This window comes from Emys orbicularis, chromosome 21 (assembly GCF_028017835.1).
Source record: "Emys orbicularis isolate rEmyOrb1 chromosome 21, rEmyOrb1.hap1, whole genome shotgun sequence".
Taxonomy (NCBI): Eukaryota; Metazoa; Chordata; order Testudines; family Emydidae; genus Emys; species Emys orbicularis.
The window spans coordinates 7,507,868-7,523,997 of NC_088703.1; the positions used below are offsets into that span (position 1 = coordinate 7,507,868).

Below are 16,130 nucleotides of genomic sequence, written 5' to 3' on the forward strand. Positions count from 1 at the left end.
AAGAAACTTCATTGGTCAGATCTTTTAATTGAAAAAAAAAGTTGTTAAAATTTGCATATCAACAGTCTTTGGAAGCAAGGACATGGAAGGTTAACCCACTCCCCATATTGCCCATGGGATCCTTCTGGCTACCTCAAATTTCTAGCCAGAGGGCTGGGGAGGGAGGAAAGCTATTGGACACCAGAGGTTGTACTGAGTGGACTCCTCAAAAGTGGGTGTGCTTGTCCTGGTTTGTTGCTCCAAAGCTCCGTAATAAAGTTATTTTACTGGAAGGGTGTACATGGCATACATTGAATAATAAGACTAATGTACTGTATAATGGCAATGTGTATGTGTTCACTGTTGGGAAAAGGTGTATGAGTGAAGAGTGGAAGTTTCCTTTGTAGGTTAAAAGAAGCCAAGAAGGGGAGAAGGAAAAAGAACAGAACGAGTTAACTGGAAAAAAATAGCTAGCAAGCTCAGTCCAAAGATAAGATGCTGGCCCCATCCAAGGATACTGCCCACAGCTAAGACTTGGCTGACAACCAAGAAAAAGGGAGCCTGAATGTGCCCAAGCAACTATGAGATCTGCAAAACACTGCCAGGCATTAATGAAATGTGTTAGGTTTCTTTTCTCACAGGTAAAGAAGCACTACTCAAAGACCGTAGCAGCCCTGCCATTCATTGAAACCAGGAGACTGAGTCTACGTAAAGTCCATCAACGAAAGACTGCTTTGACTCCATGCTGGAAAGGCCCTTTCCAAGTCCTGTTAACCACCAACACTGCTGTGAAGTGCCAAGGACTGCCTACCTGGACCCATGCTTCTCACTGCAAAAAGACCCCTCCACCTCGGGAGGACTCTCCGACTGATGATCAGCCTATTCCTCCTTCTAGCTCTGCCGTGCCTTCTGGACAGCAGGAAAAAGAAAAAAAGACAAGGTGACGTGCTAGTAACCTCTCCCTTGTCCACTGACAGACCTACTGTGCCTTTGGATTTCTCTGGAAGAAGCAAAACCTGAGGACATGCTTGCTTGAGCTGCAGAGAACAAGATAAGAGGGGGGGGGGGCCGCATTCTTGTACCAGAAGTGCTAGGAACAGTTTGTTTGGACAGATGGAAACTTGCAGTCTCCAATCCCTGTTTCTGTTCTTCATCTGTTCTTAACTCCCTCCTTTCTCCTAGTTTCTGGTGCATGACAACAAAGCTGATAAGAAGTTGCTGAGGCATCACGAATTGTTTGTAGTGTCAAAGAAGATAGATATGCATGAATATTAGAAGCTTTCTAACTAATAAAGGGGGGTTGGGTTGTTTTAACTATGACGCGACGGAACTGTCTATATAACCCTACTAGTTGTTAAAAGCGGGGCTGGTTCTCTCTGGAGACGGGCCGCTCTCTATTGTTGTGTGCACTCCTCAATAAAGAGCTTGTGTTTGGACCTTGCTGGTGTTGCCTGTCTCTCTGCGGTCAGACAACGAACCGTGCCGTCTGGGTTCCAGTCCCCGACAATTCCCTTTCTGAATATTAGCTAAATCTGGAAAAGAAAAGTCAGTTTCTGCTTCCATGGCTCAGAAGTGTAAATCCTCCTACGTGCCTGGTACTGTATCTAAAGCTGCCCAGGTCCTAGTAGAGCCTCCCATCCCTTACTTTTCATTTTAAATTCTAGTGGGATCTCCCTTGCTATGCTTCAGATAGAGAGGTGCACTGTCCATTTAGTCCACCCAATTCTTTCTTTGGGGGAGAGCCCAGGGCTGGGGCAGCAGGAGGTGCACGTGGGGGCCAGAGCTGGGGCAGCAGGGGGTGCGGGTGTGCAGGGGGGAGAAGAGCCCAGGGCTGGGGCAGCAGGAGGTGCGGGTGCGGGGGGGGGGGGAAAGAGTCCAGGGCTGGGGCAGCAGGGGGGTGCAGGTGGGGGCCAGAGCTGGGGTGGCAGGGGGTGCGGGTGTGTGTGGGGGAGAAGAGCCCAGGGCTGGGGTGGCAGGAGATGCGGGTGGGGGGAGAGCCCAGGGCTGGGGCAGCAGGGGGTGCAGGTGGGGGCCAGAGCTGGGGCAGCAGGGGGTGTGGGCAGGGGAGAGTCCAGGGCTGGGGCAACATGGGGATGTGGAGAAGCCCAGGGCTGGGGTGGGGGGCAGCAAAAAACCTGGAGCTGGCTCTGTCCCTACCATTCACAGCAAGCTGCAGCATGAGGTTTCAGTTCCACACTCCTTCCCCCTCCCTTTCCTGTTAATTGTGGCCAAGGGAATGCTGGGAAATGTAGTTCTTTCCCTGCTCCAGGGCTGGCTCTATAGGCAGGGAGCTAACCAACGAACTACAGCTCCCAGGGCCCCCTGTTGGTTCTCAGCTCCCAGGCTGGATTCTTGCGCCCCTGCAAATTTGCCGCCCCAAGCAACTGCTTGCTTTTCTGGTGCCTAGAGCCGGCCCTGTGTGTAGGACAGGAAGTGAGGAAGAATTGCATCTCCTGTGTCCTGCACTTGGGGAAGTTACAACTTCAGGACTAATTCCCTGAAATGCAAATCCACCGGAATACAGTGATTAGGGACTGAACTCTTGAGAAATTGGCCCTGGATTTTTAATTGGAGTGAGCGGCTGCAGGCTCCATTGACAGCAAATCCAACCAGTGGGAGCTGAAGTTACCCAGGTCCCCAATGTGCCGCAGAGGAGTCTGGCCCAGAGATAACTAGACACCAACTGGCAGAGGGCACAGGGATACTTAGAGTTATACGGGGATCCCCTGGGTGAGATATATGCACAATCGCTCACCAAAGGGGTATGTGAGGTCTCTACCAAGAGGGAGCAGCCCACTGGTCGACCTAATGGTGGCAAGGTGTTTGGATGGGACATAGCTGACGAGAGATGTAAAATGTAGAATATGAGGCTCCAGAAGTGCTGAAGTGAAGCTTGTCACCTGCGCCATGGCAATCCCTTCGGCTGAGCCAATCAGCACATAGAACAAAGCACAGCCGTGGAGACAGGCTATAGTCACTGTCTGGGCCTAGTGTGGGCCTGAGAATTTACAAAGACAAAGGACCCTCAGCACAAGTCTCAGAAGAGAGACCTCCTCTGGGAAGAGACAATGGTCTGTACCTACAAAGAAAGAGGAGAGGGGACAAGAGCTCCCTTTCACCCAGGAAGCAGCTGACCCTGTTTGTCTCAGGAACAGGAGATCACAGCCAAGCCTGGAGTAAAACCCTGGAAGGACTGTGGGGTGAGCGTTGCTCTACCAGACAGAAAAGTATCTTGTTCAATGAGTCTAGGCTCTAGTCAGTGTGGTGTGTGACATGGAACCATTTCTTTCCAACCCTTCTTCTTGCTACCCCTCAAATCTCTACACTTTGTGAAATCACTTGTCCTTGGTGTGACTATGAAGAGATTTAGGACTGTGTGTTGATTGGGGCAGAAATGGGAGTTGGAGCTGGTCACCTTGGGACCCTGTTCCTTTGGGTCTGTGTCTGCTGTGAATGCCCAGCAGGACAGGGACTGGGTACTGCAGGGCGACACTCGGAGGGCGGAGGGGGGAAGTGTGCCTATTGCCAACCTGGAGAGAGGTCACCCCCCACAAGGCCTAGAGGGCACGGCTTGTGTGGCCTGTGACCGAGGGAGTCGGGGAGCTGCCCCCAGGGGGCACAGACAAGGCTTCCTCATACTAGGGGCCCATGGCACTGCACTGGAGCATTAGGGCCAGCACAACTACAAATGGAGAGCGCCCCCTACTGACACCCCTCTACCTGCATCACAGGCCCCATAGCACCCCACTAGGGCACTGGGGCCGGCGCTGACCTCAAGAGGAGAGCGTGAGCGTTCCCTATTGAGCCCCCACACTGCTCCCTGCAGCACAGGCCCATAGAACCGCGCAGGGGAATTGGGGTCAGCACAGACTGAGAGGAGAGCGCTCCCTACTGGAACTGCCATATTGCTCCCTGAAACACAGACCCCAAGCACCATGCTGGGATCAGCACTGGGTGTGAGGGGACAATGCCGCGTAATGAGCTTCCCACCCTGCTCGCTGCAACACGCATGGTGGTAGATGCAGGTTACCTGAACACACAACACCGGCATCTTCTCCGTGGGTACAGTCATTCTCTCCCCAAGGCAGAGCATTGCATTCGGAGAGGGCAACTTCGGTTCCTGCGCAGTTGAGGTCATCCAGCCAGATATGGTCTGATCCTCGGCCAAATCGAGCCCCTCCTGGGGCCAATAACGCCGTCCCACAGCCCAGCTCCCTGCACACGACTCTGGCCTCCTTTAAATCCCAGTTGTCATGACACACGGTTCCCCACTGCTCGTTGTGAAGCACCTCGACCCTCCCAGCGCAGCGATTCAGGCCGTTCACCAGTCGGAGCTGAGTTAGTTCTGGGATGCCAGCATCTGCAAACACCCCAAGGGAATAAACACTCAGGGATGGGCTAGAGGAAAGGAATATGGGGTTTTCCCCTATTGTTTACTCTGGCTCCCATTCAGTCCCTCTGTGGCAGACTGGCTGGCTCAGCGGGGCTGGGAATGGGACACTGCGGGGTTCCTCTCTGGAGGTCACCAGCTCTGATCCAGCCCCAGGCATGGGGGAATGGCTGACTCGTGGGATGGAGAATGGGGCACAGGGTCTTTCCCTCCAGGGGACTCTGGCTCCAGTACAGTCTGTGCGAGGGGGATGAGCTGACACAGTACATTGGGGGAAGGAGACCTGGAGCTTTTCCCCTGGAGGGCACCAGTCACATTTGGCCCCAGCTCAGGCAGGGGCAGTGGCTGGTGTGGGGGGAACAGGCACTGGGCTTTCACGTCTGGGGCCCTGGGTCCAAGCTGGTAGTGAGTGGAAGTTGCAGCCATTGCAGCTCTCTGATGCCCAAAATGTGAAATGAGCTGCTGGGGTTAATTCCCCTCCATAACAGGACAGGTGTGTGCAGGCCAGGCCAGCCCTCAGTCTGAGCGGCTCCCAGGCGAGGGGCAAAGGACATAACTGGTCAGGAGACTGAACTGCCCTTTGCCCCTGCCTGGGCTCCCTCCCCGTCTGCACCCCGATGACCCTGCCTGACCGGAGCCAACAGCAGCAACTCCGAAGGGCTGTAGTTCTGCTCCTCCAAATCCTCCACTGGCCCTGACTGGGGCTGACTCGGCTCCTCCATATTCCACAGCGTCCAGACAGACAGGGCCGGCCCCGGGCTGAACTGAGCACCCTCCTGTGGTGACAGCACCTCGGCAGCCCAGCGCCTGGTACCCCACCCCCACCTCCCGCAGGCCCCAGCTAGCATCACAGCGCCCCAGTGTAGGTACACAGGATCTCCACTTGCCCTTTGCAGGGGTGGGGCCACTCACCAGCCACAGCCAGGGCTAAGCTGAAACAGCTCTAACAATAACTAAAGGCAAAAATATCTGTTGGGCAGATCATACCCCAGGGTAAATCTGGGGTCACCCCAGACTGACGCGGCTCAGACAGCCACTGCCAGAGCCCAAATTTCAATCGGCCTTACTGGGCAAGGGTGAGCCCTTGAGATGCTGAATGGCTGGGGCATTTCCACAGGTACCCAACAGCCAGGATGCCCTGTGCTCTGCCACACATCCCGCCTTGTTAACAATTCACTGGTGGGGAAACTGAGGAAGTGATGGGCTGAGATCATGGGGTGAGTCTGGTGGAGGCAGGATTTGAACCCAGGTCTCCAGTCCTACACTTGAACGATTAGATTAAATAACCTTAACTCTTCCCTTCCTCACCCCAATTTATGAGATAGCTGCACACTGCAGCATGCACCCCACACATACGGACAGACCCCCCGCACCCTCTGCCTATGTTTGTAATTACCTGTCATGGGGAATCCTGTCATGGAAGCTGAAAGAAAGCAAAGACATGAGGTAAGTCTCTGTCTCCATGGCTGGTCACATTGGGGATCTCGAAACACTGGCTGATGTAAGCAGTGGCCTGAGTGAGCTTGTACGGGAAGATTCTGGCAAACCAGTAAAGTGCCTGAAATCACGATGGCTTATTGTTAAAAGCAAGCTGTAGATTGGCCATTCAGCAGTCTCAGCTTGACCAAGACAGGAGGGGGGGGGGTGCCTCAAAAAGGGCAGCTTGACCCCACATCCTTCCTAATAAGAATTGTGTTGAAGTTGCTGATACATGCATTTTTAAAAAGTAGGATGTGCCCAAGGAATGGCTATTGGGATCTCAAGGCTGCAAACTCTGAAAAAACCCACACCTGGTTAATCAATAATCAGAAAGAACCTCTGGCTTGATCATTGAAACTGCTTACCTAACAAGGTTTCTTTAAGGGACATGTCATTCTATTACTAATGTATAAATAAGGGGAAAAAAGCTTTAGATAGTTGGACTCGTTTGGGGACTCGTTTGGGGACTCTTTTTGAACTTGCCCTCTGGATATATCTTGCGGTCCCCACCGGCAGACGGAAGATTTGGCCACCGGAAGCCTGCCGCTGTGTCACTCAAAAGCCACACTCAGCTTTGGTAATTATCAAGGGTTGGGGGTGTTTTACTAATCTTGTTGCGGACGTGTGTAAGTGCTTAAGACTAAGTAAAGTTTAGCTTTAAGTGAAAGCACTCTTGTGTTGTCCTGTTTGTGCCAGCCATCTATCGGTCGGACGGCCGTGTCTCCCCTGATTTATTTCCTGACACCTCCTCACACAAAGTAAAAGTTACCAAGAGCTTTGGGTTGAAAGAACCCTGGGTAACAGAATTTGGAGGCCCCAGCGAGGAGTGGTTGAGAGGAAGGAGACGGATGGTACAAACAGTTTGTAGTTTGTCCATTGCAATAGGAGGTAAAAGACGGCGGGATGGGGTCGCTCCCTATAAGTTCCTGTGTCGCAGTTCGCGAGTTAATCTATGGATACATTCTGTTACTGGGACTCAGAACTCAGGCTGATTGCCTGCTCGCGTGGAGAAATTATGTCCAGAGACAGGGAAACAACTGGAAAGAATGAACAGTTGAACATGATGTTGGGAAACAGCTTGACAGATTTTTTACAAGAGTATGGGGGTAATGGACCCTGGAAGCCCGGTGTTTTCACTGGCCCCGGAGCCTTCCTGCAGCTTCACAAGCGATGGGACATCTGGGTTAGTGCAGGAAGGTGGGGAGGTCCAAATGTTAGGGCAAAGAAAAAGGCTGCTTTGCAGGGGTTGTGGATGGTTGCGACAACACTGGATCAAGAGATGGATCGGTTAAAAGACCAGGTGCAGGAACCGGAAAGAATCAGAGCTGAAAAGAAAAGTGCAGTGATTAATTTGAAGGCAGAATCTGATGCTCTCAGAGCTACGTCTCTGACACAAGCAGCACAGATTGCAGGAATGCAGAAGCAGATATGTGACAGTGAGTGGGTCAGTAGTAAGTTGCAGGGGGAAGTGTCTGAGTTGAAACAGCAGACAACGGAGAGCAAGGCTGCAGTCAGAGCCCTTTTGAAGGATTCACAGAGCAGAACCCAGACAGACCACGGGGAATGCTGGAGACAGATTTGTGCCCGTAAGGCTCAGTTGGGAGAGCAAAGGGGGATCGTGGCAGCGATCAGAGGGAATTGTAGCTGGGAGGAAGACATAGAATCAGAGGAGGATCCCAATGTATTCCCCCCCCTTATTGTAATTATGAGCTGACAGACCCTGGTGAGTTCACCCTGGATCCCATCGGGCAGTCTCCATATAGCCCCCTACGGGAATCATTGGAAGAGCTGCAAAGGCCTCCCCTCTGTCACAAACGGGGACCCCAGGGAGGTCAGGGAGGAACAGAGGAGTGGGTGGAGACTAGACCCGTTACCCCTGACCAGGTTATGGCAGTAGGGAAATCAGTTGGCCCACTGAATAGGAGCACAGCCTTGGGGTAGATGGTAAGAGTATCTGGCATGGCTGGATTCACTCCGGCTGATGTGGTAGCTATATGCAGGGAGTGTATGTCCCCCGAGGATTTTGCAGGGTTCCCTTATGATATCCAGATGGGCCCCCCCCCCCCAGAGCAAATGATACAGAGAAGCATATAACTGTGCAGAGGGAAGTAATACACACCCTCTTCCCGGGAGAAAGCCCCACAGTTATATTTCACCAGGAGAAGCAACAGGCCGGGGAGAGAGTAGAAAGTTATGTAGCCAGAAAGAAATTGGCATGGAGACATTCTGGGCTGACAAACGTCATTAACCCAGACTTTGCAGCCCTCCCTTTCAAACAAGCTTTAATCCAAGGATTTATTCCTTTAATTTGTATGGCCTTACTGGGTATGGATCTGGCAGCAGTTCGAACAAGAGATATTGAGGATAGAGCAAAGCAGACCTATGTGGTCCAAAAGGATATGCACCCTCCTAAAAGGAAACCTGATAAGGTGGCTGCTATAGCCCCTCCAAGTAGCATGCAGGAAAAAGAAAAAGGAGACAGACCCCATAAGGGTCGAGGCAGAACCCCCGACCCATGGTGTGGGGAAATTTGGAAGAGGCTTTTAAAATATGAGCAAAAGGAAATTATAGATCGGCTGCCTACTGCTGAACTTCTAGCGAAATTGGCAGAACGTGAACTGGCCGAGCATCGAGGAAAAAGCGCCAGTGCATCACCGATTGCTGCCCTATAGGGATGCCGGGCGCCCCAGGATTCTCCAATTGTGGCACACTTCAACACCGATGAGTGGGTAGTGTGACCAGACAGCAAATGTGAAAAATCGGGACGGGGTGGGGGGTAATAGGAGCCTATATAAGAAAAAGACCCCAAAATCGAGACTGTCCCTATAAAATCGGGACATCTGGTCACCCTATGAGTGGGGGAGGTTCACGGTTTATGTAAAGTTTGCAGGAGGGGCGTTCGGACAAAATTTACTAGTGGACTCAGGTGCCACCTACTCCCTAATTAGTACCCAAAATAAGCACCTGTTTGGACCTCTGGCTGAAGTCAAAACCTTACAGGGATTTAATGAGGCACAAAGCATCATCCCCTTCTGTAAAAAAAATCCCATATAGTGTGGGGACAAAGAAAAGCCAAGGGCAATTTGGCTTGAGGGATTTGGGGGGAGAAGGTATTCTAGGAATAGATGCGCTGAGGGAATTGAGTGTTGGTTGATTGTGCTAACAGGGTTTTGTGGGAAATGCCTCCTGGCACCCCATGGGAGCCATGTGGAGATTTCAGCCAGCTATCGAATAGCAGCTCTTTAGGCATCTGAGGAACTGGAATGGCCTGCCTGGCCCCCAGCAGGTTTGGCAATTGCAGAGAAATACGGGGAGGTGTGGGCCAAGAATAAAATGGAATGTGGTAAAATTAATGCAGAAATCCTAATCACAGGCCTTGATCCTCCACTCCAGAAGCAGTATCAATATCCAAAGGAGGCGGAAACCAGCCTGAAGGAAACAATTGATGGGTTTTTAAGCCAAGGAGTTTTAGTGGAACAGCCCAGAACTAACAATGCTGCCCTATGGCCCGTCCTTAAGAGTAATGGCAACACCTGGAGACTTGTGGTGGATTTTCGCCCCCTTAACCGGGTGACTCCACCTATGGCCCCCATAGTGGCTAAATATCAGGAGGTAATGGCTTCCCTTGTAGGAGGGGCCCAGTGGTTTTCAGTTTTAGATTTGGCTAATGCTTTCTTTGCTATCTCCTTACACCGGGATAGCTACTATAAATTTGCTTTCACCTTTCAGGAAAAACAATTGTGTTTTGCCCGGGTCCCCATGGGATGGAATAACACACCTGTTATCTGCCAGGCCCATGTAGCAAAAATGTGGGAGGGAATGCCTGAAAGGGACAGTGTGATTTCTTATGTGGATGATGTCCTGGTCTGTACACAGACCTAGGAGGAAAATTTAAAGGTATTGGACAGAGTGCTTCAAAAGATTCAGAAAACAGGGTTTAAAGTAAGCCCAAAGAAGGCCCAGCTGTGCTCCCAGCAGATACACTATCTTGGGGTAACTCTGGGACAAGAAGGGCGCTCTCCTGACTAACAGAGGGTGGTCCCTCCCCACTGCATGAATTGTTAAAGAAAGGGGCAGAATGGACCCAGGGCCCACAGCAGCAGGAAGCCATGGCCCAGTTAAAACAAGCCTTGGCCCAAGCCCCAGCCCTATCATATCCCCGGGTAGGAGAACCATTTGTATTACAACTGGCAACTACAGACAAGGGAATGGGAGCTGTGCAAAGCCAGAACCATGGGACAGGTCTCCGACCTGTAGCTTATGCCTCCAAGACCCTGAGTGAGATAGAAAAGGGATTCACCCCATGTGAAAAGGAGGTCTTGGCACTCGTTTGGGCACTACAGCATTGGGAATACCTGGTGGGTTTGTCCCCTGTGTTACTAAAAACAACCCACTCCCCAGTGAAGTATGTACTCACTGGTAAAATCAACAATGGCCCCGTATCTAGCCCTAATGAACCCTTGCTTTGTAACACAAAAATGTATATATGGAAAAAATCCCAGTTCTGTCCCCAATACCTTACGGCCTCCTGATAGAAGGGGAAGAGCACGAATGCCCATTACTTGAGCCACTGCCTTGGGAGCCATCACTCTTCGAGGGAGGGGCTGTGCTGAGTGAGATGTGGAGAATAGCAGATGTTGTTTGGTTTGTGGACGGCTCTTGTTTTTACGAAAATGGCCTCCGCATGTGGGCTTCGCTGCTGTAAAAGTGCCTACGGGCGAGGTGCTGAGGGGACAGTGTGCACCATATTCTGCCCAAGCAGCCAAAATTGTAGCTAAAGCAGTAGCACTGGAAAATACCCCCACCACTCAGGAGGTAGCCATTTTCACAGACTCAGACTGGGTCCTCCGGTCCCTAGTGGATTGGGTTCCAGAATAAAAAAAGAGAGGGATGAGGTCTGCAGATGGGAAACCCATATCCCACGCTGACAAACTGACATACGTGTGGGCATTGGCGGAGGCCCGGGATACTGTGGTACACATGGGAAAGGTCAGAGCACACAAGAAGGGGACTGAGGAGTCAAAATGAAATAATCGGGCAGATGAGGAAGCAAGGAGAGGGGCCAAAAACAATTGTGACAGCCAAAAAATGGGAAAGGTATTGCTCTTATAGCAGCAGCCAGAAAAAAAGACTCAGTTCAAATAGATTTAATAACCCTCCAAAGCCAGGATCCCAGCCTGACAGAGTTAGTGAAAAAGAAAAAGCATCGGGAGTGGAAAGTGTGGCAGAATGAATCAAAATTAATTCTGGCAACTAAAGAAGGGGAACCAGAAGCAGTCTGGGTGGTTCCTGCAGCCTTAAGAACAAAAATAATTTCCCTAGCTCATGATCAGGGACACCTAGGAGTAAAGAAAACCTTAACCCGATTGCAGGCTGCTGGCTGGTGGCCACACATGAGCAACGACGTGGAGCAGTTTGTAAATAACTGTCTACCATGTGCAGCCAATAATGCTGATCCCAAAGTAATTAAAGGACCTCTGAGACATCAGAGAATAGAGGGACCATGGGCCCGACTGCAAATTAATTAAACTTGCTACCCATTAATTTCATTTGGTGGCCCTTAGTTCTTATATTATGGGAACAAGTAAATAAGTTTTCCTTATTCACTTTCTCCACACCACTCATTATTTTATAGACCTCTATGATATCCCCCCCTTAGTTTCCTCTTTTCCAAGCTGAAAAGTCCTAGCCTCTTTAATCTCTCCTCATATGGGACCCCTTCCAAACCCCTAATCATTTTAGTTGCCCTTCTCTGAACCTTTTCTAATGCCAGTATATCTTTTTTGAGATGAGGAGACCACATCTGTACGCAGTATTCAATATGTGGGCATACCATGGATTTATATAATGGCAATAAGATATTCTCCGTCTTATTCTCTATCCCGTTTTTAATGATTCCAAACATCCTGTTTGCTTTTTTGACTGCCACTGCACACTGCGTGGATGTCTTCAGAGAACTATCTACGATGACTCCAAGATCTCTTTCCTGATTAGTTGGAGCTAAATTAGCCCCCCTCGTATTGTATGTATAGTTGGGGTTATTTTTCCCAATGTGCATTACTTTACATTTATCCACATTAAATTTCATTTGCCATTTTGTTGCCCAATCACTTAGTTTTGTGAGATCTTTTTGAAGTTCTTCATAGTCTACTTTGGTCTTAACTTCTTGAGCACTTTAGTATCATCTGCAAACTTTGCCACCTCACTGTTTACCCCTTTCTCCAGCCATTTATGAATATGTTGAATAGGATTGGTCCTAGGACTGACCCTTGGGGAACACCACTAGTTACCCCTCTCCAGTCTGAAAAATTATCATTTATTCCTACCCTTTGTTCCCTGTCTTTTAACCAGTTCTCAATCCATGAAAGGATCTTCCCTCTTATCCCATGACAACTTAATTTACGTAAGAACCTTTGGTGAGGGACCTTGTCAAAGGCTTTCTGGAAATCTAAGTACACTATGTCCACTGGATCCCCCTTGTCCATATGTTTGTTGACCCCTTCAGAGAACTCTAATAGATTAGTAAGACACAATTTCCCTTACAGAAACCATGTTGACTTTTGCCCAACAATTTATGTTCTTCTATGTGTCTGACAATTTTGTTCTTTACTATTGTTTCAACTAATTTGCCCAATACGGACGTTAGACTTACCGGTCTGCAATTGGTAATTGCCGGGATCACCTCTAGAGCCCTTTTTAAATATTGGCGTTACATTTGCTAACTTCCAGTCATTGGGTACAGAAGCTGATTTAAAGGACAGGTTACAAACCATAGTTAATAGTTCCACAACTTCACATTTGAGTTCTTTCAGAACTCTTGGGTGAATGCCATCTGGTCCCGGTGACTTGTTACTGTTAAGTTTATCAATTAATTCCAAAACCTCCTCTAGTGACCAGACCACATCTGGGACAGGAGCATGACACACTCTACTCCCCCCAGATCTGGCCAGGCCTAGCGCTCTCCTCAGTGTGTGTGTGTGTGGTGAGGGGGAGGGGGGACGGGACAGTTACAGTGCGTGACCTTCCCAGTGTGTGTGTGTATGCGGGGGCAGTTACAACATGTGAACTCCCCCTGCCTGCCCAGTGTATGGGGGGTTGATACCATAGTTACCGTAGTCCTCTTTCACAGGGCGTTAACTCCAATTAGGAACCTTCAGTTCGTGCCAGCAGCGTCCACACAGCTCAGTCCGAGTGCAGCTCTTTGATGCACTCTGCAGCTGGCTCTGTGCGCAGTGTAGACATGGCCCCTGACTGGGGAGTGCGCGTCCTTCCAAAAATGGGGGAAATTGGGTTTGAAAATAGGAGCACTGGAATTTGAGCAAGAAGCCAGGATTGTGGGTGAGCTGATAATGGGTTTGGATTTCACTGAGGCTAATAAGTACACAATGAATCAATGTAATACGGTCATTCTAGTGAACGAATTCTTCACCAGACTCGGGACCCCAGCAGTGCTGCTCTCAGATCAAGGGAGAAACTTTGAATGCAAAGTGTTTCTGCAGCTTTGTGAGATTCCAGGGGCTCCACAACCCTGCCCCAGCCCTGCCCCAGCCCTGCACACCCAGCACAGTCTGATAGGATGATAGAAAGTTTCAGTCTGATGCAGGGGTTTTACAGATTCATAGATTCCTAGGCCAAAGGGGACCACTGTGATCATCTAGTCTGAGTCCGGTATAGCACAGGCCAGAGACCTGCCCTGAAATAACTCCTCGAATGTTTAGAAAAATATCCAATCTTGAGTTAAAAGGTGTCAAAAATGAATCCACCACGACCCTTGGTAAATGCCTCATTCCAGTCTGAATTTGTCTGGCTTCAACTCCAGCCATTGGATCCTGTTCCCCCTTTCTCTGCTAGATTGAAGAGCCCATTATGAAATACTTGTTCCCCAGGCCCGTGTAGATACTTACAGACTGTGATCAAGTCACCCCTTAACCTTCTCTTTGTTAAACTAAACAGATTAAGTAGGTTTTCTAGTCCTTTACTCATTCTCGTGGCTCTTCTCTGAGCCCTCCCCAACTCATCAACATCTTTCTTGAATTGGAGACACCAGAACTGGACACAGGATTCCAGCATTGATCACACCAGTGACAAATGCGGAGGTAAAATAAACTACCTGTTCCTACTAGAGATTCCCCTGTTTGTGCCTTGCAGGATCACAGCAGCTCTTTTGGCCACAGTGTCTCACTGGGAGCTTGTGTTCAGCTGATTATCCACCGTGACCCCCAAATCTTCTTCAGGGGCACTGCTTCCCAGGAGAGAGTTCACCATGTAACTATGGCCCATGTTCCTGGTCCCTAGATGTATACTTTTGCATGTCGCTGTATTAAAATGCATATAGTTTGCTTGTACCCAGTTTACCAAGCATCCAGATCTCTCAACCTGTCCTCTTCATTATTTACACTCCCCCAACTGTGTCATCTGCAAACTTTCTCAGTGATGAGCTCTTCTTTCAGTGTCCAGCGACAGAGCCATCGTCTCTCTATTTGGGCTTACAAAGTGGATTGCTGGCCCTCTGGAAATGCTGGTGGATGCTGAGAGGGAGCTGAGATTTGTAATGTTAACTTGTCTTTGTTCTGCAGGTTCTGTCAGTGTCGGCCTGAGTCTGAGAAGGGCTGTGTCTGGGGACAGCACAGTTCATGGCTGACTGTGAGCCCAGCAGGGCAATGTCTGTCTCTGGTTGTGCTGTACAGCACCAAGCACAGCGGCAGTGCTGAGGGACACCGGGCTGGGAGAGATGAGACCAGGGCTCCGTTCCCAACAGCTGCTATCACATCCCCTCTCTGTGTCCCTATCCCCCTCTGTATCCTCTCCATTTAGACTGAGCTCTTGGGGGCAGAGACTGCCTGTCGCCCTGTCAGTGCAGAGCCCAGCACCACAGGGCCTTGAGCTCGGCCTACAGTGCTGCTGTAACATGAATTCTTGTGTTTGCATAATAAATAATAGTTAATAAATATTTAATATATTTAATAGTTAATAATAATAGTTAAGAAATAGAGCCTCAAACACTGAACAAACACGGTAAGAGCAGGACAGGAGTTAGGTCATTCAGGGAATCCTGTGTGCAGTTCTGGTCACCCACACGCAGGACAGATGGATTCAGACGGGACCAGGTGCAGAGAAGGGCTGCTAGGGTGGTTGGGGGATGGAGGCTGGTCGTACGAGAGGAGCCTGGAAGAGCTTGGCTGGTTTAGCTGGCACAGCAGAGGCTGAGCAGGGATCCGATTGCTCTGTATGAATCCATCGGGGGAACGCCGGGGAGGGAGAAGAGCTACTGAAGCCAAAGGACAGTGTTGGCCCAAGAAGAAATGGGGATAAACTGTCCAGGAGTCACCTTAGGCTGGAAATGAGAAGAAGGTTCCGGAACAGCCTCCTAACGGGTGAGGGGAGATCGCGCTAACTCACGTGAAGATGGCGCTTGATAATTGTGTGACTGGGATTCTATAACATGCCCTTCCAGCCCTGTGTCCCGTGTTCCTAAAGAGACCAGCCGAGGGCGGCTGGGAAACACCTCCAGGATTCAGAGACATGCCAGTTTCTTTTAACACTTAACAATAGTTAAATTAATTGTATTGTAAAATTGTACGTGCAGCTAGATAGATCCCGGTACCACCCCCCTGCTGTAACCCCTAGACTCCATTCCCCTTTGCAAGGCATGAATAAACCCCAGGAGTCCGGGCTCCCAGCCCCTCTGCTCTAACCACAAGACCCCACTCCCCTTCCCAGGAATAGACCCCAAGAGTTCTGGCTCCCAGGACACAGCTATGCCGTGTCTGATGGGTGGGGCTGGAGAATCGCAGGGTGCCCCCAGGGCTATTCAAAGCCAGAGCAAAGGGAAAAGGCCACTCACCCCAAAGCCAGGCCAGGAGGATGGGGATCTTTGTCTTCCCGGCTCCAGCGCAGGCAGCTGAGCTCCTGCCAAGGGGGTGCCCAGCTGGGAGCAGGAGGCACCCAGGAAACCCCATGTTCATAGCACACGCCTTGTGGGGCAGCGTGGCCAGGGGTTAGGGCAGGCGGTCGTCCTTGTGAGAGAGGTAGGTTGAACTCGGTGTGATGGTCACAGGCTGGGAGGCTGGGGAGATGGGGCAGGCACCCAAGGGGGCAGGAGGTGTGACAGGCCTCTCACTGCAGAGACCCCGCCCTCCGCGCCTTCCTGAAGTGACTCAGTGGGTGTGTGCTACTGAGCCCACAGAGGAGCAGTGACCCTCATGCTCTGCACTGTGGCTTTATTGATATCATTGGATTGTGAAATACGTGTTCCTAGAATATGTTGAACAAACAAACCCCT

At 50.4% G+C, this 16,130-nt stretch overlaps 1 protein-coding gene across 1 annotated transcript in view; it reads right to left on the bottom strand.

The window, feature by feature from the left end:
• Positions 1 to 15,846, bottom strand: part of LOC135893310 (deleted in malignant brain tumors 1 protein-like) — a gene marked incomplete at its 5' end in the record, with an annotated part of 69,422 nt that extends 53,576 nt beyond the window's left edge. Inside the window, 3 exons of the mRNA XM_065421109.1 lie at positions 4,010 to 4,339; positions 5,766 to 5,792; positions 15,693 to 15,846. Coding sequence (XP_065277181.1) covers positions 4,010 to 4,339; positions 5,766 to 5,792; positions 15,693 to 15,846 — 511 coding nt within the window. The remainder of the gene's footprint in view (positions 1 to 4,009; positions 4,340 to 5,765; positions 5,793 to 15,692) is intronic.
• Positions 15,847 to 16,130: the final 284 nt, after the last annotated feature.